General features: G+C 42.5%; 1 protein-coding gene across 1 annotated transcript in view; it reads left to right on the top strand.

Annotated features, from left to right (window-relative positions):
* ENPP3 (ectonucleotide pyrophosphatase/phosphodiesterase 3) overlaps nt 1–23,622 on the top strand; it is a 52,749-nt gene extending 29,127 nt beyond the window's left edge. Inside the window, exons 10-23 of the mRNA XM_081907111.1 lie at nt 497–605; nt 2,010–2,138; nt 2,894–2,925; nt 3,486–3,613; nt 7,278–7,344; nt 7,793–7,880; nt 9,129–9,298; nt 10,051–10,102; nt 10,899–11,053; nt 17,508–17,646; nt 18,546–18,623; nt 18,794–18,926; nt 21,572–21,728; nt 23,028–23,622. Coding sequence (XP_081763237.1) covers nt 497–605; nt 2,010–2,138; nt 2,894–2,925; nt 3,486–3,613; nt 7,278–7,344; nt 7,793–7,880; nt 9,129–9,298; nt 10,051–10,102; nt 10,899–11,053; nt 17,508–17,646; nt 18,546–18,623; nt 18,794–18,926; nt 21,572–21,728; nt 23,028–23,198 — 1,608 coding nt within the window. The 3' untranslated portion in view covers nt 23,199–23,622. The remainder of the gene's footprint in view (nt 1–496; nt 606–2,009; nt 2,139–2,893; nt 2,926–3,485; nt 3,614–7,277; nt 7,345–7,792; nt 7,881–9,128; nt 9,299–10,050; nt 10,103–10,898; nt 11,054–17,507; nt 17,647–18,545; nt 18,624–18,793; nt 18,927–21,571; nt 21,729–23,027) is intronic.
* Nucleotides 23,623–24,617: the final 995 nt, after the last annotated feature.

Genomic DNA, 24,617 nt, shown 5'->3' with positions numbered 1-24,617 from the left:
ACACCAGAGGACCAGACAGTAAGGGTGTAAGCAGACAACGTGGATGTAAGCATCATAATCTAGTTATACTGGAGTGGGTTGGGGTTTTCCAACAGAAAACAAGTATGGGGATGAAAAAAATAGGCTACTCTCGCTCTACTCCATTGTCCTAATCAGAATTGGGGCTCTGCGTGACTGTACCCGGAGAGCAGAACCTGGAGATTGTTACAGTATATTATAGTTCACTGTGCATCCTAAAAGGATTGTGTAATATTGATAATAATATACATCTTGTTCTGATTAACCCAATACACAAGAATCTCTGGATATGAATGAATTGATGTACTAAATGGGACTCCAGTTCAAAAATACCTTTAAAAACACCAGGAGGCAATAGAAAAAAATATTTCAAAAGTATGCTTGTTCTGTTTTGTCCCATATTCTGTTATGGTATACTTGATCTTGAACACACTTTGAAGGGGAAACGCTATTGAAATATTTTCTCCTTTTGTTTTAGACGGTTAAAGCCTTACAAAAGGCAGATGAGACCCTGGGAATGTTAATGGAAGGTCTAAGACAAAGAAAATTGGACAATTGTGTCAATATCATACTTGTGGCTGATCATGGTATGACTGCTTTGTTCTTCCGTCATTAGGTGCTATTATTAGGCAGGGTGAGGCAACCACCTCAGGCAACAGATGCCTGAGGAGGGAAGGATGGCAAGATGTGTTCAGAGGACAGAGCTGTATGTGCCTTGTGGTCTGCCTGAACCCCCTAACCTTAGCCTACAGCTCACAGGGGTGCTGAGGGATGCTGTCCCATCACTAGTGTTGAAGTAAGATTCTCGTCTGGTTGGCTGCTCAGGGAATGCTGAGCAGGACGCTATCCTGCCCTTTGCTCAGTCAACAAAATATCTTGGGCCAGCCCCTTTTGTGTCTCAGTATAGAGCTTTATTGATCTTGCAAACTAATAATAAAAGTGGTTTTCCCAGCCACTTTGAGCAGCTCCCAACAGAATATTAAAACAGAATAAAACATCAAAGTTTAAAATCTTCTCTAACAGGGCTCCCTTCCGATGTCTTGTAAAAGTCAGATAGTTGTTTATTTCCTTGACATCAGATGGGAAGGCGTGCCACGGGGCAGGCGCCACCACTGAGATGGCCCTCTGCCTGGTTCCCTGTAACCTCACTTCTCGCAGTGAGGGAACCGCCAGAAGGCCCTTGGAGCTGGACCTCAGTGTCCGGGCTGAATGATGGGGGTGGAAATGCTCATTCAGGTATACTGGACCAAGGCTGTTTAGGGCTTTAAAGGTCAGCACCAACACTTTGAATTGTGCTCGGAAACGTACTGGAAGCCAATGTAGGTCTTTCAGGACTGGTGTTGTCACGGTACGGGCGATTGAAGTCCTGGCTGAGGACGTCGGGACCGGGGGCAAGATGGTGGGGTGGGAGCAGTAACGAGAGTCCAGAAGGTCAGGAAGCAAGGAGTCCCGAAGTCAAGGGTCCAAGGGTCGAGAAGCAAGGAGTCCCGAAGTCAAGGGTCCAAGGGTGGAGAAGCAAGGAGTCACGAAGTCAAGGGTCCAAGGGTCGAGAAGCAAGGAGTCACGAAGTCAAGGGTCCAAGGGTCGAGAAGCAAGGAGTCATGAAGTCAAGGGTCCAAGGGTCGAGAAGCAAGGAGTCCTGAAGTCAAGGGTCCGAGGATCAAGAAGCAGGGAGTCAGGAAGCCAAGGTCCAAGAATCAGGAAGCAAGAACCCAAACACAGCAAGGCAGAAAACATGTTGCTGTGGCAAAGAGCCGAAGGGAAATGCTGACCTTATATCCCTTCCTGGCTCTTGCCACCAGTTGCAGTGAGTTACCAAGTGGCCTCACCTGCGCCTTGCCTCTCCAGAACAAACTTAGGAAGGCCCCAGTCCTGCGAAGCCCTACTGGTCACAGGGCCTGGCTCCTGCACGTATCCCTGATAGTTGTATGGTCTTGGCGGCCACTCCCAATATTTGTTGAATAGTTTAACTATCTCTTTTCTTTCCTTAGGCATGGATCAGACATCTTGTGAGAAGATGGAATTCATGACAGATTATTTTGAGGACGTTAATTTTTATATGTACGAAGGACCGGCACCTCGTATTCGATCAAGGAATATTCCAAACGACTTCTTTTCATGTAAGCTTTGGACATAGGATGATAGATCCATAGAATTAGAGAGCTGGGAGGGTTGTGGCAGACCATCTACCACAAACCCCTGCTCAGAACAGGAAATCTAAAGCACCCTCAGCAGATGGCTGTCCATCCATTGCTGAAAAGACCAAAAGGAGTGAGGGAGAACTCAACATCCCTCTGAGTCATCCTTTGACAACCCTTCAGATGTTTTGTGCTACAATTCCCACCAGCCCTATAGCATAACTACCAGCTAGCTGAAATCCACTCTTCCAATGCTGCTTTCTGGATGCAGCCCAATAGATAGGACTGGAACCAACTGTAGCACAGTTCCCCCAGTTCCCATTCCATAGCATCAGCCCTATAGCATAACTACAAGCCCTATAGCATAACTACCAGCTAGCTGAAATCCACTCTTCCAATGCTGCTTTCTGGATGCAGCCCAATAGATAGGACTGGAACCAACTGTAGCACAGTTCCCCCAGTTCCCATTCCATAGCATCAGTCCAGGAGGATACCATGGTCAATGGTACCAGAAGCTGCAGAGAAATCAAGGAGCAGAAGCAAAGTCACGCTTGCTCATCCCACTCCCTGTAAAAGTCACCCATCAGGGCAAAAAAGCATGACCCAGTCCCACAGCCAAGCTTGAACCTAGATTGGGTTCTTAAATTCTTACAAAACGTCAAAACGGATTAAAGGGGTTGGATAATTATATGTAATTTTGAATCCAGAGTCTAATGTTTTGATTTTCTTCCAAACAGTTGATTCAGCAGGCATTGTTAAAAATCTTACGGTGAGTAAGCATTTAATCTCTCATTTTCCTTGTAGCTTTAGTAAGAAAACAGCAAGTATATTATTATTATTATTATTATTATTATTATTATTAACAGTACATTTGTATATTGTACATTGTCAACTGCCCTGAGATCTATGGATGAAGGGGGCTTCATCCATAGATTTCAGGGCAGTTCACAATGTAGTTGAAGCATTTTTTCCAAAGTGTAATTTCTGCAGTAGACTCATGTTGTTTTCTTTGGCAGATGTGCTACATGTAACCTGTATCAATATATAGATCACAGTTTTTTATAGGGGTTAGGATAAATAATTTTAAATGTGCAAATACTGGTATATATCAATTAAGGTAGCATCCTAACTTTGCTCTGTGGAACACAGCCATGAATTTCTGTTAGGAAAATCAGCACACTGCCATCGGTAAGAACTTTAGTGACTCCTGTCTGGTGTTTTCATCAAGGAATTACAGCATACCCTTTCTTCTCTGTGGTTAGAAGTATCTATTTGTGTCTTTGTGTTCTGCAATGTGAAGATCTCACAAGTTCGCTTTTCCAATTTTAGTGCCGAAAGCCCACACAGCACCTCAAAGCCTACTTGACTCCAAATTTGCCAAAGCGATTGCACTACGTTAACAATATCCGTATTGACAAAGTTCACCTTATGATGCAGCGGCAGTGGTTGGGTGTGAGGTATGGTACTGATGGTGACCTTATCATCATCATCATCATCATCATTTCTATACCACTTTATATTTTTAAGAAAAATCTCAAAGCGGTTCACAGCATATTAATACATCCAGAATCAAACATTTCTGAAGAAAGTCAAATATAAAGTATACAGTCAAAGCAACATAATTAACAGAAAACTAAAATGTTATCTGAAAGATTTCAAAATAAAACATTACAAAGGAGGTCAACTACAGAATACACATTTAACACTAACAATTAAAACATTTTTAAAAACTACACATTGCTAAGTGAAGTCAAATATAAAATGCACATTTAAAACAGCATAATTCACAAGAGAATAAAATATTACCATAAGCATGACACAGCTGTTTGTCAGGCACAAAAAGATGGGGCAAAAGAATCCAATAATTAGGGTTTGTTGTCAGGCATAGCGATGCCCCTCCGGTCTCACCAGGAGCCTCTTTGGTAGGGCTGGGTGAGTCTGGGCCCCGCCCCCTAGGCCAGGTGGACTCTGCGCCACATTTTGGGGTATCGTTAAAGGGCAGGTGCTTTATCTATTCATTCAGATTATACCCTTTTTAATATAAAATGTTCTGAGCGGTTTATAAAAAAATATTTTAAAAGGGTAGAAACACACCAAAGAAAAAAGAGTTTCTTCCTGGTACCTACTTTGCAGGGAGAGTGTGCAAGTTCCCCAGCAGCCCTTCTTCTCACTGTGACAGAGACCAGTGTCCTTTCTCTCCCTTTTGCAGCCACAGGGAAACAGATCAATTTTTGTCTCTTAGGCCTAGAACTTCATATCTTGTCACCCCTGTGTGCCTCAGATCCTCAGGCTCCCTTCCTGCAAAAGTGAGCTCAGGTACTGAGATCTTTTCCTTTTCATTCAGCTAGGCTTTGTTCTGCTGTCAGGTGAATACCATTTCATTCAGCCAGCCAGTGTGAACTGCTTCTTGTTTGACTGTTTTTTCTGCTCTGCAATTCTATTCTTTTAGTTTATTTTTTCAGTTTGATTGTTGAGAATATCTCTGTAAGTCACCTTGTGAATGTTAACTTTCTAAGTAAATGTAAAATCACATAAACAGATCAAAACAGAAACTCATAAAATTCCATATTAATGAACCTCTTGAGAATTCCACTGACTTCCACTGAACTGACGTAGTTGTCTCATCATGTCATTGAAGTTTCGCAACTCCTGAGAATGTAGATTTCCTTCATTAATATTTCCAAAGAAATGAAATGATAAATGCAATCATAGGGCCATGTGACCTGACATCTGGACATTTCAGCTTAGTTTTGTCAGAATGCAGTTAGGATAAACCAAACCATGTCAAATCCCAGAGGGCCTGTCCCATCTGGATTTTGCAAGTACAGTGGTACCTTGGTTCTCAAACTTAATCTGTTCCGGAAGTCCATTCCAAAACCAAAGCGTTCCAAAACCAAGGTGCACTTTCCCATAGAAAGTAATGCAAAATGGATTAATGCATTCCAGACTTTCAAAAACAATCCCTAAAAGAGCAATTTAACATGAATTTTACTCTCTAATGAGACCATCGATCCACAAAATGAAAGCAGTAAACAATGTACTGCAGTCACATAATCAGTCAGTCAGTCAGTAGCTGAACTGGGTTCCACACAGTCACAAAAACAGACAAAAAGAGCCACAAAAACAAAAACACAAAATATGGTAAATAGCAAAAATGGACAGACCTCAGCATAACACTCAAAATGGTTCAGCTTCCGAAAAAAGTTCACAAACCAGAACACTTGCTTCCGGGTTTGCAGTGTTTGGGTTCCAAGTTGTTTGAGTACCAAGGCATTTGAGAACCAAGGTACAGTACCACTGTATATTTGCGAATGTTAGACTCATGGAAGCTTTTAGTCAAACTGCTGATGAAACTTCTGATCAAGGCAGAATGCAGACATTTCTGTGTAAAGACAGCAGGCTCATCAATAACAGTTGCTGGGGATCAGTAACAGAAGAAGGCTATTGAGTTCATTGCTCTGCTTGTGCATAGTCAGAAGTATCTGACTGGCTACTACCTTCGGAATACGAATAATCCTGAAAGGCAGAGAAGGGGAACTTGTGGCCCTAGCAGCAGCCAACATGGCCAATGGCTCAGGAATGAGAGTTGCTGTAGTCTAGAAGGGCACAGGCCTGGAAGGGCACAGGCTCCCCATTCCTTCTGCATGGCAACACCCATGTCTTCATTTCATAATCCTTGAGGAACACTGTGATTCCTCCATCTTTCTGCATTAGATCCTAACACTTGCGGGCCTTTTAGATTTTAAAATCAGGTGCAGACGTCCGTCCCCACCACCGCTTTCTACACAATTGTACTGATCTCTTGACATCTCATGCAGTTTGAATTTACAATAGCCACACAGTTCAAGGAGCGGGGAATAATTTGTTTTGGCATGTCTTCATTGTTCAACCTTGCATATGAGGAATTTCCAAAGTATCAAAAATGCTTTCAAATATTGTGTGTGTGTGTGTTGGAGTTATGTGCTGAAGTTACTCCAAATCGTTACACAAGATAATTGAGTCAACATAAAATATTTCCAGTAAATGACTCCTGTAGTTTGGCAGTCTTGTTTATTCCGTCTTGCCTTCCAAAAGTCACAGCAGTGAGTAAGCAAAAAATTTCCAGGCAAATGCAGTCATTGTTAGTCAAAATATTGTAGAATTTCTTTTATGGCTCAAAGGAAAGGAGGAGAAAGTGTAAACAAGGAAAGAAAAGAAATAGTTCTGAAATAAGTAAATGAACTACAACTTTATAAAGCTAAATAATTTTTATACAACTATTTCCAAGACGATTATGAGCAACTCTGTGTTTGATGTTGTAGTCATTTTGCTGTAGTTACCCCGTTGTTGCAGTAATGTTTCCCGCCATAAACACATAAGTGAATGGTGGCTACATCCCCTTTCACACCCATCCACATGTGCTTGGGAGCTGGAGTCGGTCCATGGCTCCCTGACATGTGTCCTTGAGATATAAAGATGAGCATCTTTGGTTCTCACTCTTCCTCTTTGCTACTCAGAACCCAGTTGCAACTCTGGTATGCAGACATCATAGCTGCACAAAGGGTAGAGCCACTCCAAAATATAACACTTCCCTGACACACTTACTAATGGCCTAAGAATTGAAGAGTGCCACTGCTTTATTTGAATTTGTCTCCACATTTCAATGTTGATAGTTTCTAAGGCAGATGGCAAGTTTCAAACACAAATAAAAACAGCAAGAAAGCAAGAAAATAATACGAGGACATAGCACCAGACGAGCATCTCTGGTGAGAGTTCCATATGTTTTCCCATCAGCTGCTGCTTTAGTATCATTTTATCTTGGTTAGGTCTTTCCTAGAATAATACCATCCAATCAGAAAACATGCTGTTAGTGAATGTGATGATGCCACAGTGCTATTTGGCTGTGGGAATATATCACTGAGATCAAATTAATCCCATTCAGAGGACAGAACTTCCTGAGTAGGTGGAGTATTTTCATGCAATCACCCTTTCGAAGCAGAATTATTTACAAAAATTGCTGAAGGGAGTGCCTTTTGACATTGATTGCAAAAATAGCCCCTCTCCAGAGTCAGCTCTTATTTGAAATACTTAATATTTCTTGTTGAAGCTTACATGTTAGTTCAACATCTGTCTTTTTTTTAGGTCTAAAAGCTATACACGTTGTGGTGGTGGTAACCATGGCTTTGACAATGAGTTCAAAAGTATGCAGGTAAGGGTTTTTAAAAAATAAACATAGAAAAACGTATTTATCTGTTATTTTCTGTAAGCATTTGCCACAGAATCAACTCCAACATTTCTCATGTCCTGCATGGGTGTTGTTTTACACTAATACATGACTTACAATCCATGGGCCAGAAGGTGTGTTGAGTAGATGCACCACCAAAATGTGAAGTGTGTTGTGAGTCCTCTTTCAGGGTAAAGGAACTACTTGAAGGTTTATGTCAAATCATAAAACCCTGGGTTGCTTATGCACCCAAAATAGTCTAAGCTAGACTGTTAAAAATTACTTTTTTTCTTCTGGAATAAACCTTATATCTGAAATCAGTAGTTTCTCCCATGTATGGCTTGAGTCAAACTTTTGCTAAACTAGCTTTATTTTATTGTTTTAAACTTGCTGAAAGCTGTTTAGTAACACCATTTTTATTATGACTACCCAGGCCATCTTTGTGGCACATGGACCAGGATTTAAAGAAAAAACTGAGGTGAAGCCTTTTGAAAACATTGAGGTTTACAATTTAATGTGTGGTGAGTATTAACTAGATTCTGTCTGTTTTGCCACCAATAGTTTTAAGATTGGAGAAAAGTAAACTGAACTCAGAATGCAGAGAACATTTAATTGCTACACAAAACATATTGTACTACTTCAGGACATAATGCAAACATATATCGTGGAGTTCAGAAAGGTACCTTGAGGTTATAATCCTTCTTCCTACGTGGTAGGTGTACTGAGGAACAGAATAGCTGTTCTGTATTTTGTATTATGAAAAGCAGGCATATCCACTGCTCTGACTTCCAGATTGGGACACCTACAAAGAATGCGACTGAACAGTAGATTCCATGGCCCTTCATCCCATGCGTACATGGTGTGACTCTCTGTATTTAGAGGACATCCTCCTGCCAGTGATGGCAGCCACATTTTTCTTCTTCAGCTTTATGCACAGAGAAAATAGTTCTGCTTAATCCATAAGATGGGAGGACAGTCAACAGTAGGGAGGCAAGCATTTCCACAGCTGAAGCTGTGAGGGCATAATCAAAGGAATGTACTGAAATGATACGGCCAAAGCTGGAGAGTACTACTTATGCAGCCCAACTTTTGGCACAGGCCCAATTCACCCATTAACAATGCATGTAATTGCCCTGTAACCACGGCTGGCCCTCATGTTTGGCTGAGGGAACCAACATGGGACAGCAAGATCATGTGGGAAATGACCACACCAGTAGAAGGAAAAGTAGTATTGGCATGACAGCTTTCTTCATGAGTGATTCATAGGAACACTACAAAGCTACCTCATAAGGAGCCAGACCATTGGTCCATCTTGCTAAGTATTGTTTACATTAACAGTGGCTTTCCGGGGTTTCAGGCCGGGGACATTCGCAACCCTACCTGGATATACCAGATTTTAAACCTAGAACCTTCGTTATGCAAAGCAGATGCTCTAACATGCAGTTCCAGCCCTTTCCCAAAAGCACCATGACAAATTTTCATTGAATTTTACAGTGGGTAAGGTACAGAGTCTAACCAGAGAAGACACTACCATGCCACACAGCACCGTATCAATTTGACCCTAAAACATTCCAGTCAATAACCCGGTGCATTATTCTCAAGAATCAAAGCAGCTGGCAAAGACGGCAATGTTGGGTTCTTTAGCAGGAAATCCTCGTGCATTTTTATTAACAGCCAAGTTTACATTACCTAGTGGAAATTAGCTCTTGTTCAAGTTAAGCCTTGCACAGAGCCTGCCCCAAAGAAATCATTTTCACTTTCCGTGACAGATCTGCTTAAGATTACGCCAGCAGCAAACAATGGTACACATGGAACCTTGAATCACCTACTGAAGGTTCCTTTTTACACTCCATCACCTGCGAAAGAAGAGTCAGCTCCTTCTTCATGCCCCATGAATTCCCCCGCACCACCAGATGTTTCTGGATGTGTCTGCAGCTTGGTAAGTCTGAACAGGATCAGTAACTCCTAAAACGGTTAGACGTTCATTTCCCACCCCTCACCCTAAAGCAAGAAGTAGTGATAGCCACCAACTTGGATGGCTTTAAAAGAGGACCGGAAAAAATCATGTAGGATAAAGCTACTAACCACATTGGCTATGGGCTACCTCTGCTGTTCAAAACAGGGGTGAGTGCTGTTGCACTCAGGCCCTTTATATGGGCTGCCCATTGACATCTGGTTGGCCACTGTGGATGCTGGGTTAATGACCTTATCCAGCAAGCCCTTGTCATATTCTTGTGGGGTGTGCTTTTTATTTGAACTTTTAAAATGTGAACTATTTATTTGTGAATCATGTTTTACATGTGCATCAATGGGGTTTCTATACAAAGAATAAGAATTTAAGGATGCTGATACAGGAGTGAAAGCTCCTCCGGTTGCTGATGTTGGGAAGGAAAGAAGGAAGGAAGGAAGGAAGGAAGGAAGGAAGGAAGGAAGGAAGGAAGGAAGGAAGGAAGGAAGGAAGGAAGGAAGAGGGGAAATGCAGGTTTCTCTCTCTCTCAGGCTTCCTTCGGTAGCAGTGGGTGTTTGGGACCTCCTGCAAGGGAAGGGGGAAAGCAGGTTCACAAGGTATAAAGGTGGGAGGTTTTGAAGGGCATGGTGGGTTTGGTATGGGCTGGCTACTTGGTGGGGTTGGCAAGTGAAGGAAGCAATGGCAGCAGTTCCTTGCACTTTTGCCTGTCTGCTTGTTTTTAGATAACCGATGTAAATGCGATAAATGAAAGATTGAGGCTCACTGATGAAGCAAGTGAGTATTGCCTCTACTCCTTTTCCATCCATCTGTTGCGGCAGCGGAGGGCAGGTGTCGGGGCCTCGGATTAACAGTCTCCTAACTCCCCTCAAGCAGCTGAATAGTGACAGCGGGTAGGGAAATATTTGGGGACTCCAACCCTTCTCAAAGGTGTTATTGGACTCCCATCAGCCCCAGCCACCATGGCCATTGGTCAGGGATGATGGCCCAACAGTATCTGGAGGGCCATGAGTTTGCCACTCTCTGGGCTATAGGGTAGGGGAGTATGCAAGGAAAGCAGCAGACAGGGAAAAGGCAGAAGTAGAGGGCAAGTTGTTTAGCTGAATGTGAAAGATGAAGTGGTGGATACAGTGGTTAGAGTGCTGGACTAGAACCTGGGAGGCCAGGGTTCAAATTCACACTTGGCCATGAAGCTCGCTGGGTGACCTTGGGCCAGTCACTGTCTCTGATTAAACGAGGACAGGGAAAACCATATGCACCACCTTGAGTTCATTAGAGAAAAAAGGTGGGATATAAATGCAAAAAATAATAAAAATTAAAACCAGAAGCAAGCTAAGTTTGGGAGAGAATATACCAGGCAGCATCTTGCCCAAATTTTCAAATAATCTTTATACCCATGCTCCCCTTTTCAAATTTATTGGAAAGCAAAGACTTTGAATAAACACATGTATTTCATCATAACTTCTCAAAAAGACTGTATTCAGTTGCTGCACACACCCCACCAAAGCCATCCCCCCTCCCCCCCAGGTCATCACATAAATGTCTAACTCAGTAATTATGGTTTATATTCTAGAGAAGACGTCCGAAGCTTCTAATTTGCCTTATGGTAGACCCAAGGTCTTACAGAAAGAGAATACCTATTGCCTCCTTCACCAGAATAAATATGTGAGTGGATACAGCCAAAACATCTGGATGCCACTATGGAGTTCATATACTGTCAACAAACCAGTAAGTTTTCAGATTTATGTACCTTTTGAAGTGCAATGAAAGGCCATACACGGGGAAGAGCTGTGGCAAAACTGCTCATTGCAGGAACATCAGGCAGTTATCACTGTGTTTGTATGTTTGTAAAATGGGCCAGGCAGCAGCTCTTCAGACTGAGTGGTTGTTGGTCTGCTTTGGGGGAAGATGGTACTTAGTGTACGATCAGGGTTACCAAATCGCCATTGGAAAAGCTGCAGCTTAATGGCAGAGCAACATTCTTAGCATGCAAAAGAATGCAATCCATAGATAGGGCCAGGAAAACCCCCAATATAAAACCCCAGAGAACTACTGCCAGCCACCTTGAGAGCCAGGTTAGGATCTGGGAGACCTGAGTTCAAATCCTGACTTAGCCATGAAAGCTCACTGGGTCACCTTGGGCCAGTCCTTGTGTCTCAACCTAACCAAGCTCTTAGAGTTGTTGTGAGAATGAAATGGGAGAGCGAGAGTCATGCATGCCACCTTGGACTAGGAAGATTCCACAAACCCCAGTTCACTCAATACTGTAGCAGCTGGGCAAGCCAAAACACCAAGCCCACATGAACTGGCACTGACAACCTGAGCAGCAGAACTTTATGATGCTGCAATATGTGTACTTTGCTTTTAGAGCTAGCAGGGGGAGCACTTCACCACTGGGAAGAAATTCAAAGGGGAGAAGAACAGAGGAATGAGTCACTGCTTGCAGCAGGACTCCTGTCCAACCTCCACCCTGGCGTCAATAGTACCGGGTTATTCTGGTAGCTGAGAAAGAAGAGCGGCAAACACCAGGGAACAGCTTTTCCCAGATGGCAAGCAGCTCCTAATCCTCAATGAAATTGCTGAACTAGAGATTCAGAAGACACAAAAGGCTGTACTTTTTCATACAATGCATAATTAACTTACAAGACACTGTGGTGGCCTCTACCTTAGATGGTGATGAAATCTGGGGGAAATAATGTCTATTAGTGATTTTTAGCTATCAAGGCAACATAGAGCCTCCCTTTTCAGAGGAAATGTACCACTGAATGCTAGTTGCTGGTGGGACAACAGTGGAAAAAAGTTATTGCCTTCTTGTCCTGCACGCATACTTCCCAGAGGCAATGTCCGGCCTGGCCACAGTGGGAAACAGCATTCCCTAGATGGACTTTTGAGCTGATCTTTTCTTGTAATCCAGAAGTGGGAAACCTTTGGCCCCTTCCTGCTATGTCTCGATCAGAATCTTACACCTCTGGTATTCATGAATTAATCTGGTGTGGGTTTACATAGAACATGGCTAGCTGATGCATCTGTGGCCTTCCAGATGTTGTTGAACTCCAGCTGTCATCAGACCCTGCCAGCATGGCTAATGGTCTGGGACTATGGGAGCTGGAGTCAAACAACATCTGGAGTGGGGCATAGGTTTCTCACCCCTGATATGTTTACATTAGGAGAGATGCTTAAATAAACACATAACCTCTCATTTTAAAAATTATTTTTGCACAATACACAGCTGGCTCAAACCCACGCAAAAGGAACATGTCTGTTTCTTCTGCTTCTCATCTCTGATAATAATCTCCTAAGGCTTGTTTTTTGGTGCAAGGAAAATGACCTCATTGCAGAGGGAGCTTTTTTTGGCATCCATTTATACTTAGACAGCACAGCAGTGAAGCATCTGTTGCCATACTTTAGGAAGACTGCAGCGGGGACAGAGTTGCTCCTGGGACACCTAAGCCAGCCCAGAAAAGCCAGGTGGCATCATTGTGGTAAACATCGGAACATAAGACCATAGGCCTGCCTAGTCCAGCCTCTCATACTGCCTAACCACCTGCCTAGTTAAACTGTGGAATTTGCTGTCATAAGGTACTGTGTTGGCCACCAATCTGGATGGCTTCAGAATGAGATTATATGAAGTAATGGCTGTTAAAGCTATCAGTGACTGCTAGTAGTCATAATGGCTGTGATCTACCACCAGTACCAGATGAACACCCAAGTAGGGAGAGTGCCTGTTGGCTTCAGGTTCTGTTTGTGGGCTTCCCATGGGCATTGGGTTGGCCACATAGCTGGACTATAATAGCCTGGCCTGGACCAGCAGGGCTGTCACGGTCTGGGTTATGGGCAGTCAGAGTCCTGGCTTGGTACGTCGGGGCCAGGGTAGAGGTCGGAAAGCAGGAATCAGCAGTCCAGGGTCAGCAGTCCAGAGCTCAGGAAGCCAAGAGTCCACGAATCAGGAAACCAGGAGTCCAGAGGCCAAGAGTCCAAGGGTCAGGAAACCAGGAGTCAGGAAGCTGAGGGTCCAAGAGTCAGGATTCCAGGAGTCGGGAAGCCAAAGCACAGCTATGTTGCCATGGCAAAGAGCCAGAGGGAAACGCTGGCCTTATATACTCCTCCTGGCCCTTGCCACCAGGTGCTATGAGTCTTCTGTCAAGCTTCACCTGTGCGGCCACGCCTTGCCCTTCCAGGCCAAACTCAGGATGGCTCCAGTCCTGCGAGGCCCTACCAGTCACAGGGCCCGGCTCCTGTACGCACTCCTGACAAGGACTCTCCTTATGTTCCATGTTCTGAACCTCGCAAGCAGGGCAGGAGAGCAATTGCACTCTTCTGCTATTGTTCCCCCACAACTGGTATTCAGAAGCACACTCCCTCTCTGATCTGTGGCAAACAAAACACACAGCATTCCCACCCGGCCTTCCTCTTTCTGCCTTGGCTCTCCCCTTCCTTCTGATCATTACCAGCACTTGTGAATCAGCGAAGGAGCAATAGATCAAACAGGAGGGCTCAGCCCTCTGGTCTGCTTTTCTGACATCATCTGAGAGGACCCTAGAAGCGGTCCAGCAAAAGCAAGTTTGCAGAGGTGGCACCAGAGGCTGCTGAGACCCCCTGCTTTAAACCTATCCAAACCAGATGCTGCTTTGGCTGCCCTCCAAGCTTCCTGGTGGCACTTTCGCATACATGCAGCTCTTGTTTGGTCCTTATATTCACTCCCACAGAAACCATTGCCACAGAGCAGGCAAATGAGATGAGAGTTTGGGGAGGGTGGGGAGTGAGGGCTTTATGGGGCTATATCCAGCTTGCTGACCAGGGGTTTACTACTCCAGTTTTGAAAAAGCAGCATTTCAATAGTGGTAGTTTTATTTTCAACCCATTTCCTAGTGATTCCCAACATAGAATTTACTTTTTCCTCACAGCACACATAATGTTTTACCACATCCTGAAGATGTGTTTTTGATGGCAAATACAGTTCAATGTAACTTGATGCCATTTATTTATTTATTTATTTTCAATTCACCAAGCCTGGAAAGAACCGTTTGTAGCTCTTCATCATTCCTTTTTGTCTTTACTACCCTGAATTATTTACAGAAGTATTATCTGCAAATGTGGCTGTTTCACTGTTCACTCCTAACCTTAGAAACAAGTTAAAAAGCACCAGTCTTAATAGACACTGCCAGAGAAGTCAGAGAAGTTTCCTTTTTTTTAATGGTTGCCCTTAATGTTTTTAGTGACAATGTACTGTAATGTTTTAGCTAGATAATTTGTAGGTTTTTTTTTCAACACAGTGGGGAAAATATTCTAGCTAGAGGTTTACAATGCTTTTCATAAAGTATGAAAAAGAAGCCAGCACTTCTTGAAGTGGGTGTGTACAAAGAGTTTTGATGCTGAGACATCAATAAAAATGTCATTAGCTGTAGGAGTAAGGCTTTGAGTAGATGCTAAAACCTGATGGATGCCAATAACTGCTATCTGCCCTTGTTATCTTTCAACAGGAGAGGATGGTAGCCTCCAGATATACTAGCAGCCTTGCTCACAAGTTATTTTCCAGCTCCTGTTATGTGGTATTTGTTCTCCTTTTGCAGGCAGTGAAATCAAAAGAGCCTTAAAAGGAGATCCACATCATAGGATTTCTCTGGACTACCTGTTTATTCAGCATTCATACTGATTCACTTGTGCAGTGTCAATCATTCATTCATCTCACTAATTCCAGTGTATTTCCCTGTCACTTTCCTAACTGCAAAAAGTCTGCTTCTTTTAAAAAGTGGATTAATTGGGCTAGGGTGAGAAAGCTAGACCTACAAATGGAATCAAAATTATAGCAGAATCTCATGATAGACCAATTTTTGGTTACATGGAGATGTTTATACAATCCATTTTGATGAAGGAATACCACCATGACGTGACATTTTCTGTTATTTTTTCTACAGTTATATATTCTCTATCTATCTGCCTATATCTAGTTTGGCCCTCAGGCATCAGGGGCATTGAAGTACCAGTGTTGGCTCAGAAATCCATCCCATTATTTTTTTTGATAGCATATCCTGAGCTAGTCCCTTTAGGTTATAAAAAGCACTTTGTCATGAGTCAGTGAAATAGCAATGTCAGTAGCCAGATTTCCTGAGGCAGTGATTTAGGGAAAAACTATGATTTTTCCCTCTGACTGTTGGCAAAGTTTAGGAGGAAAAACCCACCTCCTGGATAGGAAAGATTTGGTTGTACCGAGTCACCAACCCCTCCTACACACACACACACACACACACACACACACACACACTCATTCACTCATAGACTCATTCACTCTTTTGAAAAGAAAGTAAACACCTTTGTGTTGCAGATTATTGAAATTGTCCTGCAGTGTATGATCTGTAATTGAGCCCCATGTTCTATTTTTTTTGTCATGAATGTGGCCTGCCAGGCCTCTTAGATTGGCCCTCAGGATTCTCTTCAGGCCACCCCACACCACACCTTGTGCTGGCTCTGCTCCATGTCATCTTCAAATGTTTTTTCCTGACTGAGATGTGGCCTTGACCCATGATAATGTCTCTTGCTTCCCTGCCTCACTAGGGATATGCATTATGTGTGTGTTGTATTGTGTTGTGTTGTGTTGTGTTGTGTGTGTATATATCTATATCTATAGATATATGTTTTTGTGTAATTAGACTGCAGTCTCCTCTACAAAAGCAAGAGTCCTATCCATTGCTCTGCCCACTTTCCTTTCTGGCCCCACCCACTTTTTGTTGGCCTATGTCCACCACTGACATGTGGCCCTCAGAAGGCTTTCCTACAAGATTTGATTTATGGGATGCATACCACTTGGTTCCCAAACACTTGGTTACACTTCAGTTCCACGACTTTTCAGCTGAATGTCAGAAATCACCTCACTGAAAACTGTGGGCATTTGCTGTGGCATTGGACCATGTGGAAGTTCTGTCTATGGCTGTTGCTTCATGTTGGGTCATTCGCACATGCCACTCATTCCTGGATTGGCACATTCATGAGTCTGGTATAGAAATACGGCTAGTTGGATGAGATTTTGAAAATGGGCCCATAACTGGTTGGTTTTTTTAAAAAGTGCTGTATAAAGATAAAAAGGGCATTGAAGAACATCTGAACTGAGTAGGGTTTGCATCTCTGGATCAATGAGTTTGTGGGATCTTTTTTTTATGCCTTATTTATATATTTTCTTTTTTCCCTTATACCGCTTAAGAAACACCAACACCACCCCTGGAAGTGGCTGGGTGATGGCCTGGCAGTCAAAAGCAACTGCTTCCAAATGCTGTAGTTAAAAGTCCCACAAAATGCAAATAAATTATGCCTCTTGACACATTGATTACTGTTTCCTGTTTAAAGCATGCTCTTCTTACCAAAGGCAGTGACTGTACTTTTCCTCTCAGTCTGACCTACCATGCAGCTTGAACTAAGCATTATAAGAGACACTAGGCTGCCACTACTTTGCTTGCTGGTCTCTGCTTCTCATCAACTGACTGTTGGCTGGGTGTGTGTAGTGGGGCCGGGGGTGGCAGAGTAAGGCACAGCCCAATGACACAATGTTAAAGAAAATACCTAAGGAAAGGCACAGAACAGCAGAAATTCGGTGTCTCTGGCCCCATCTTTTAAAACTCTAAGATAAAGGTTGGGTTTTTTTTTTTAATCATCTGAAAGTATTTCTGCTATAAGTTGAGGAAACACAATTAACACATTGCCTTACTTGATAAATTTGTTTTTGTTTCTTTATTGTTTCTACACTGACTCACAGAGGTCCTGGGGTTCCCTATGGGAGGTTTCCCCCCAGTCCTACCTGCAGATCTTGAACCAAAGGAGGCCAGGAAGGCATACATGATGCAATCTCTGTGAAGCTCCAGTTTGAATCACACATCTTAACTTGTTGATTAGAGCCAATAAGGCAAATGCCTTGCGGTCTTTAATCCAAAAGCTGCTTTGATCTTTGCTGCAACTGCTTTACATTGGGCTGACTTCCCCTCCTTCCTCCCCATCCATTATCAAAATGCTGAAGGACCAAGGAATAAACAGACTGGAAAGAAGGGCTAAAGTCCATTTCTATTTTTAGCACGGACATGATTCATTATAAAAATAGGAAAAGAAAGAATCAATGAAAGCTAGGCTAGGAAGTCACAAAACTGTAGGTTAGCCACGACTGTGGGTGTAATACTCTCTCTCTCTCCCCCCTTTCCAGGCGGGAAATGCATCTTCCCTTCCTCCCCTTGCTCCAGACTGTCTGCGGCCTGATGTTAGAATCCCTGAAGCTAAGAGCCAAAACTGCTCCAACTACCAGCCAGACCTGAACATCACCCACGGTTTCCTCTACCCTCCCAGTTAGTAGTGCTCTTTATATAGAAAAGATCATAATGTTGTAATCGGCTGGATGTGGCTGGGTGTTTAAAAACATATACACAGCACTGAAACAACCCACTGGGGATAAGCATGGCATTAAAAAGGGAGAGAGGGGGGTATTTCAGTGGTGTTTCTTTTGTGAAAGAATAGCTTTGCTATATTATAGTCACTGCCTTCTGTAGTACCAGACCACAAGGCTCCTCAAGACATACAGTAGTTAAATATTTTTCTTCAACAGGCTTAGATTTACATTGAGTAAAGAGGTATGTAAACGTTGCATGGAAAGGAATCTGTTAGAAACCAGGCTCACGGTGATTCATTTGCACATAACATGGAGACATGGCTTGTTTTAACCATGCTTTGTTCATTGTACAACGAGGCAAGCAAACAAGCCACAGATAGTTTCTCCAAAGCTTGGTTTGTTTTCCAGTTGCTGCTGCCTTGTGCCTCTGTAGCTTGGTGAGCATCTGGGGTGAGGTGGCCAAGCAAACCATTTTTAAGCAAGATACTTGGCTTCTGGCATAACACTAGATAATAGTTTAAACAAACCATGGTTCATAAGCCAACAACAAACCATGGCATCTCATTGTGCTTTGTTGCCAGAAAACTAATCATGGGAAAGGTCATTGTTGGCTGACTGAAACCCTGAAGAGAAGAATTTCACACTTTTGCTGCAGGGTCCACATGTATCTTTCTGTTACCACTATGTTTGATCCTATGTTTTCATGCAAGCGGGCAGAAAGGTATTAAATAATAAAATTTAAGAGGTATTTTAATGAATAGATCCACCAGAATCGTAAACAAAATTGTGCTCAGCTTAAAATAATTTTGGTTTAGTTTTCATGATTTACAAACTATTAATCCCATTCCCCCCCCACAGACTTCAATTCAACTGCAGATGAACAATATGATGCTTTACTTACCAGCAACATTGTTCCCATGTACAAAGAATTCAAAAGTAAGTGCTGATAATGGCCAACACTTGGATAGTGCATTATTTACCTGAGAGTTTATGCTTACATTCTGGCCTCTTCTGGTCTGTGTGGTCATGAGACAGAGAAGCCAAACTGATTCAGCATAACAGTTCCCCTTGTAGCTGATTCTATCTCACTGTACTTTCAATTGCAGGATTATGGGATTACTTGCATAATACGCTACTTCCAAAATATGCTACAGAGAGAAATGGGCTAAATGTGATCAGTGGGCCTATTTTTGATTATAATAGTGATGGACACTTTGATTCCCTTGACATTATTACACAGTAAGTAAAGAAAAAAGGTAACCAATTTAAATATTAGCATGTGGCATGAGTTTCATTTTTATTTATTCATTTAAATCACTTATAACCCACTGTTCTGTCAAGCATCACAGAGTGGCTTACAAACAATAGCCAGTCTGCCATCTGCTCAGGGTTTCCCAAACTTGGGTCTCCAGCTGTTTTTGGACTACAACTCCCATCATCCCTAGCTAGCAGAACCAGTGGTCAGGGATGATGGGAACTGTAGTCCATAAACAGCTGGAAACCTAAGTCTGGGAAACCCCATGCTAGATTTTAAGCGAGTTACAGCAGGTTCTCAGTCACAAGTCAGCCAAGAAATCAAGTTATACCATGTAGAATGACTGGCTGTATGTGGGCCAGCTGATACCAACATCTGGCTTGAAAAGAATAGACAGGTGTTTGGGCAAGGCAGCTGTGGCAATGCCTCTCCAAAGGGGTATAGGAGAATGTGATGCTAATGTTCAATACAAAGATGAAGGTCTACCAGGCTTGTATGTTGAGCACACAGTTTTATGGAAGTGAGTTGTGGGCACTGCCAGGAGCGACACCTCAATGCCTTCCACATGTGCTGCATTTGGAGGATTTGGGGCATCACATTCCCACCATGTTCACATTCTTGTCTCAACAACATCTACACTGGCTTAGTCATGTCCACAGAATGGAAGGTGGCAGGATCCCTGAGGACGTGCTGTATGGGGAGCTGGCTTCAGGCACCAGGCCCATTGGCAGACCAGTTCTGCATTACAAAGATGTCTGCAAACATGACGTGAAGGCTGGCAACATTCACCTCACCATGTGAGAATCCCTTGCAGACAACTGCAGTGCCTGGAGACAGACAATCAGGTTGTACATCCATAGCAGTGACCAGAGGAGGGATGTCAGCTGGAAGGAGCGCAGAGAGAAGAAACGCCATGGTGCATCTGCAGCAGCACAACTGGACACCTTTAATCTGGCCCTGCTACAACAAAACATGTCTCTTCTGCATTGGTCTCTACAGCCACAGCAGGCACTGTAACTCTCCAGCAGTTTGACTTCACCCAAAGACACACTCCTCCATTGTCTCTCGAGACAAATGGATGCCAGCGATCCAGTGTGGGCTGGCTGATACCAGCATCTGGCTTGAATAGAATAGAATAATTCCAGCCTCATTCCCTGGATCTTTCCTCTGGGAACAACAGCTGCATTGCTGACCACAATTTACCTACAAATCAGGGGGGCCAACTTGAATGAAATATTGTGGGGGCCCAGCCAAGCCCCACGCCACATATTTGATCACATGACGCAGTTGATGGAAATGCCCATCAACTTTGTGGGGGCCTGGCCCCCTCAAATATGTTATTGTGGGGGCTGAAGTCCCCATGGCCCCTAGGAGTTAGCTCCTATGCTGCAAATTAACAACAACAACAACAACAACAACAACAATTTATACCCCACCCATCTGGCCGGGCCTCCCCTGCCACTCTGGGCAGCTTCCAATAAAATATTAAAATACAGTAATGCATCAAACATTAAAAGCTTCCCTAAACAGGTCTGCCTTCAGATGTCTTCTGGAGTATGGGGTTCTGCTGATCTGTTTGATATGCTCTCTAATGGACCCAGGATAATTTCTTGCCAGCTGCCAGTTTTGTAAAGAATATTTGCAAGTTCTGGGCAGTTTGGCTATGCAAATAGGTTTATGGTCCGGGTTTTACTGGATTTGCTGTTTTCTAGGCTAGACTTGATGCCACATTTTTCAAATATGGTTTGGACAGAGGGAAAGAATTTCTGCCACAATGTAGGTGGATGGATGAGATGACAGACTAGAGCTTCCTTCCAGTCAAAGGGCTTTAATATCCTGTCAGCCACACTGTGCTGTTTAAAAGCTTTTATAAACAGATCAAAATCTGTAAAAAGTTAGTCATGGCAAGATAACCCTACCCACTTTTTGAAGAGAGAGCTCATACAGGAATTACCCTGTGCATTAAGGGACTGCATTTGCATGAATATCTGTGACACTGCTTCAGTTTCAGCTAATGGAATCTTCTTTGTATGATTGATAAGAAAACTAATTCCAGGGGCATCAGAATTTTACTCTCACAGTTCCTTTTCAATTATTGTTTCTTGTTAAATGTTAATACAGTTTCAACTAAAAAAAATAGAAAATCAGTGAAATGCAATGAAAAGGCAGAAGTTTATTCTTTCAGCCTTTTGACCCCAGATACAACCATGCACATCAAAGGAAATATCCAGTCTAAAAAACTGCTAAAATTGTATGCCTTTGTTGGTTAAAATTTTGGACAGAATTTCAATCCACATTGATTCACACTTGCAATCCCATACCCACTTGCCTCAAGTAAACCCAACTGAATTAAATGGGAGTTACTTCTGAGTAAATATGTACAGGATTGCGCTGTAAGTTACTGAAACTGAAAATTGCTGGTTAGGTATATGCAGTATCTCTTTTGCAACAGACAGTGTAATCCTACCTAACGCGTGCTGATTTCCTTCTGCTTCCAGTTATGGAGCTATTCTCCATAATATTTCCACAGGGTAGGTAGTTGTAATTTCACTGAATGAAATGGTGTGAATATAATTTTACAAAAACTATAGATTTTGGTAAACAGCCTTTAATTGATCTCCTTTCACAGGCATGTAGGCAATTCACAGATTCCCATCCCAACCCATTACTTTGTTGTACTGACTAGCTGTGAGGACCAAGCCAACACCCCACTGAGTTGCTCAGGTTCGCTGAGTGTCCTGACCTTCATTCTTCCTCATCGGCCCGACAACTCTGAGAGCTGTGGTGTAAGTATAACATCATTCACTTCACATGCCCCTGCTCTTTGTATTGGAGATGCGGTTTCTACAAATGCAGCCATCTGAGAAGTCTTTAGTGTCCAGTAAAAATCCAACACAAGGCCTAGCCAAAGAGATCATTCCAATTGACTCTCAACTTACTGTTATTCAGACCACTTGTGACATAGTGGATAAGAGACTAAGGACTTATCTACACCTCCATTTTCCCACCGCTTTTCCCCAGGGAAAGCCGATCTTTAGTGCTGAATTGGTATAAACAGCAATTGGGTTTTAAGTGGATTGCTATTTGTTCTAATTTATCACTAAAGAGCAGATTTCCCAGGGAAAAACACATCTGGAGGACTACAATTCCCCAGTTCCTGTGTTAGTATATATGCATGAAAGTCAGAAATGCAGTTTTGAATAAGCAGGAATTAGATTTTTAAATGGTTGCTGAAGAAGAGTTCTGCCAGTTGTGAACAGATGTAATTTATCTGAAGTGCCTTGCCATCTCTTGCTTGGTTTATCCTATTTCTTGACTGTGGGCATCCTGGGACATGCTGTCCAATTCTGCTCTCCAGTGAAATTGACACAGCTGGCAAAAAAGGGTTATCAGTTATGCCTCCCCATCACAATGCCCTCGTGCTGGTTTATAAAGTAATACTTTCCTTTTGAAAAAGCAACAAGGCGGCATTGATGGAATTGGACAAGGCTTTTTTGCATCATTTAGTCACAGGACAACGTAAGCCACATATAACTGGGCGTGCTTTGTAAGCGACTTCTCCTCCTCTAGCTGAAGTGGCTGTGGTGGCATTTAAAATGAGAAAAGCATAACAGCTGAATGATGCCACTCAGTGGCTGTTCAAAGCATCTGAAAATGCGTACGTAATTTCTGCTCCAAGGGTCAGCACTTGGCATACTGTTAAGCAGTAACTAGGTAGTGCCAATAGCTGAAGTAAAAAAAAAAGTAGTTTTTGCTTGTAGCATTTGCCTTCGGCCTTCCCCTCCCTCTTCCCAAATATGGCATAAAGGACTTGCTGTGTTTGTTCATTCTGATAAGTCATAGCTCATTGTACTGTTGCAAGGAAACTGTTAAAAGATAGTGAACAAGTTCCAAGGGCAAAGGAAACATTCAGCAGATTGCCATGGCCTAGTTACCCCAGTCCACAGTGACAGAAATTTAATTAGGGAAAATAATAAAGTTGTAAGGCATTTGAATGCAGAAATTCCTTGCACTACTGCAACATTGGTTTTTTTTTTTGCCTGCTGATGCACAATTGATGTTCTTTTGTTTGTTTGCTTTGTCAGGAAGGGCAGCCGGAATCACTGTGGGTTGAAGAAAGAATTCAGACTCATACAGCTCGTGTCCGTGATGTGGAGCTTCTGACGGGTCTGGATTTCTACCCAGAGAGAAATCAACCTCTGCCTGAAATCCTACAACTGAAGACATTTTTGCCAATATTTACAACTCTTTTTTAATGAGTGTGTGTAATTTATTAGGTCTTCTTAAAATGGTTCCTTCCTTGCCAGTTGGAAGAACCCAGAACACAAACCAATGCATGTTTACTTGGAAGCAGGGATGCGAGGAAATGACAATTTCATTTCTTATTTTTTCCAATCTTAAATTGGGTTCTCCACATTTTGCAACAATTTGCTATTTTTCTTTTAAAAAAAACCCTCATGAAAATTCATCACATTTTAGTTCAAACATTTTTATAAACAGTTTCGACTCATGTACACATTTTGCAAACAATTTCCCCTAATATAATGCATTTTTGTAAACATTGTTTGGTTGGAGAACTACAATGGAAAAATCAGATAAGGGTGGATAGGAACGGATAAGCTGTGTTTGGATATTGTTTGACAGATTGGGCTTTAAATAAACAAACAAACATGCAATATATACTGGATCAAATTTATCCTCAATCCTTTCTCAGAAGTCAGTCACTTGTGTATTCAGTGGGAATGAGTGTGTTTAAGATTTCAGCCTCAATTACAGATCTTCAGTCTATTAGGGTAATAAATGATGACAGGAAAAATCTCTCCTAGCATTCCTGCAGCTCCATGTTCCACGTGTTTTCCTGGAATTTCTCCCTCCCTCCCTCTCTCTTTTGATGGTGCAAGGACTTCAGACTACATGAAACTACTGAATTTGAACTTTTAACATATGAATAAAATAAAATCTAAAGGTTTAAAAGCATTTTGTATATAATAATAGAATGTGCCACTGAAATTATGAACAGGAACAAACTTGCAAAAGAAAGAAAGAAAGAGCGTTTCAGCTGCTGTCAAGAATATTGCTACATGTTATTGTGTTATCATGAGGGGCTGCACGCCTGTTCACTTCACTTGCCAGCACCACCAGATTTGGGTATTTCTTAATCAGGACTCAGTCCCAACCCTTTAGTTGCAATATAGGGGCTAAAATGCCACTTTGCTGAGTAGTTGTCCAGCTATGCAACTGAATAGTGTGCAGATTCATATGCAGAGCTGTCGATTTTTGAGTTGGCATTCAACCCTTCAAAAGTAGCTTCTTTGAGTGCTGTATTAACCTTGAAAGCTTAATTATTGTCAGGAGATGAACACAAAAACATAAACATGAGTGCATACAGTGAACAGGCAGAAATTTTCCCCAACCCTGTGAGCTGTGTATTGTTGAGGACTATTTACTAATGGGAAAAGTTTTCTGTTGACGTCTGTGTCAGGGAGACCCAGCCCTTCAATCTCACTTGTATAAACACAAGCTTAGGTATCTGTGCTTTGGTAATTTTCTCCCAATATTTACTCAAAAAAACCCTGTAGCTTGTGTAGAAAGCTTAGGCATGAGATGGACAACTACACAAAAGACAGGATGAACTTTAAACAAAGATTGTTGGTTTATTAAGGTGGGTGTTAGGC

This window comes from Podarcis melisellensis, assembly GCF_964234715.1.
Source record: "Podarcis melisellensis genome assembly, chromosome: 3".
In the NCBI taxonomy this organism is placed as follows: Eukaryota; Metazoa; Chordata; class Lepidosauria; order Squamata; family Lacertidae; genus Podarcis; species Podarcis melisellensis.
Note: the sequence above shows the minus strand (reverse complement) of the source record. Positions and strands in the feature narration are given on the sequence as shown.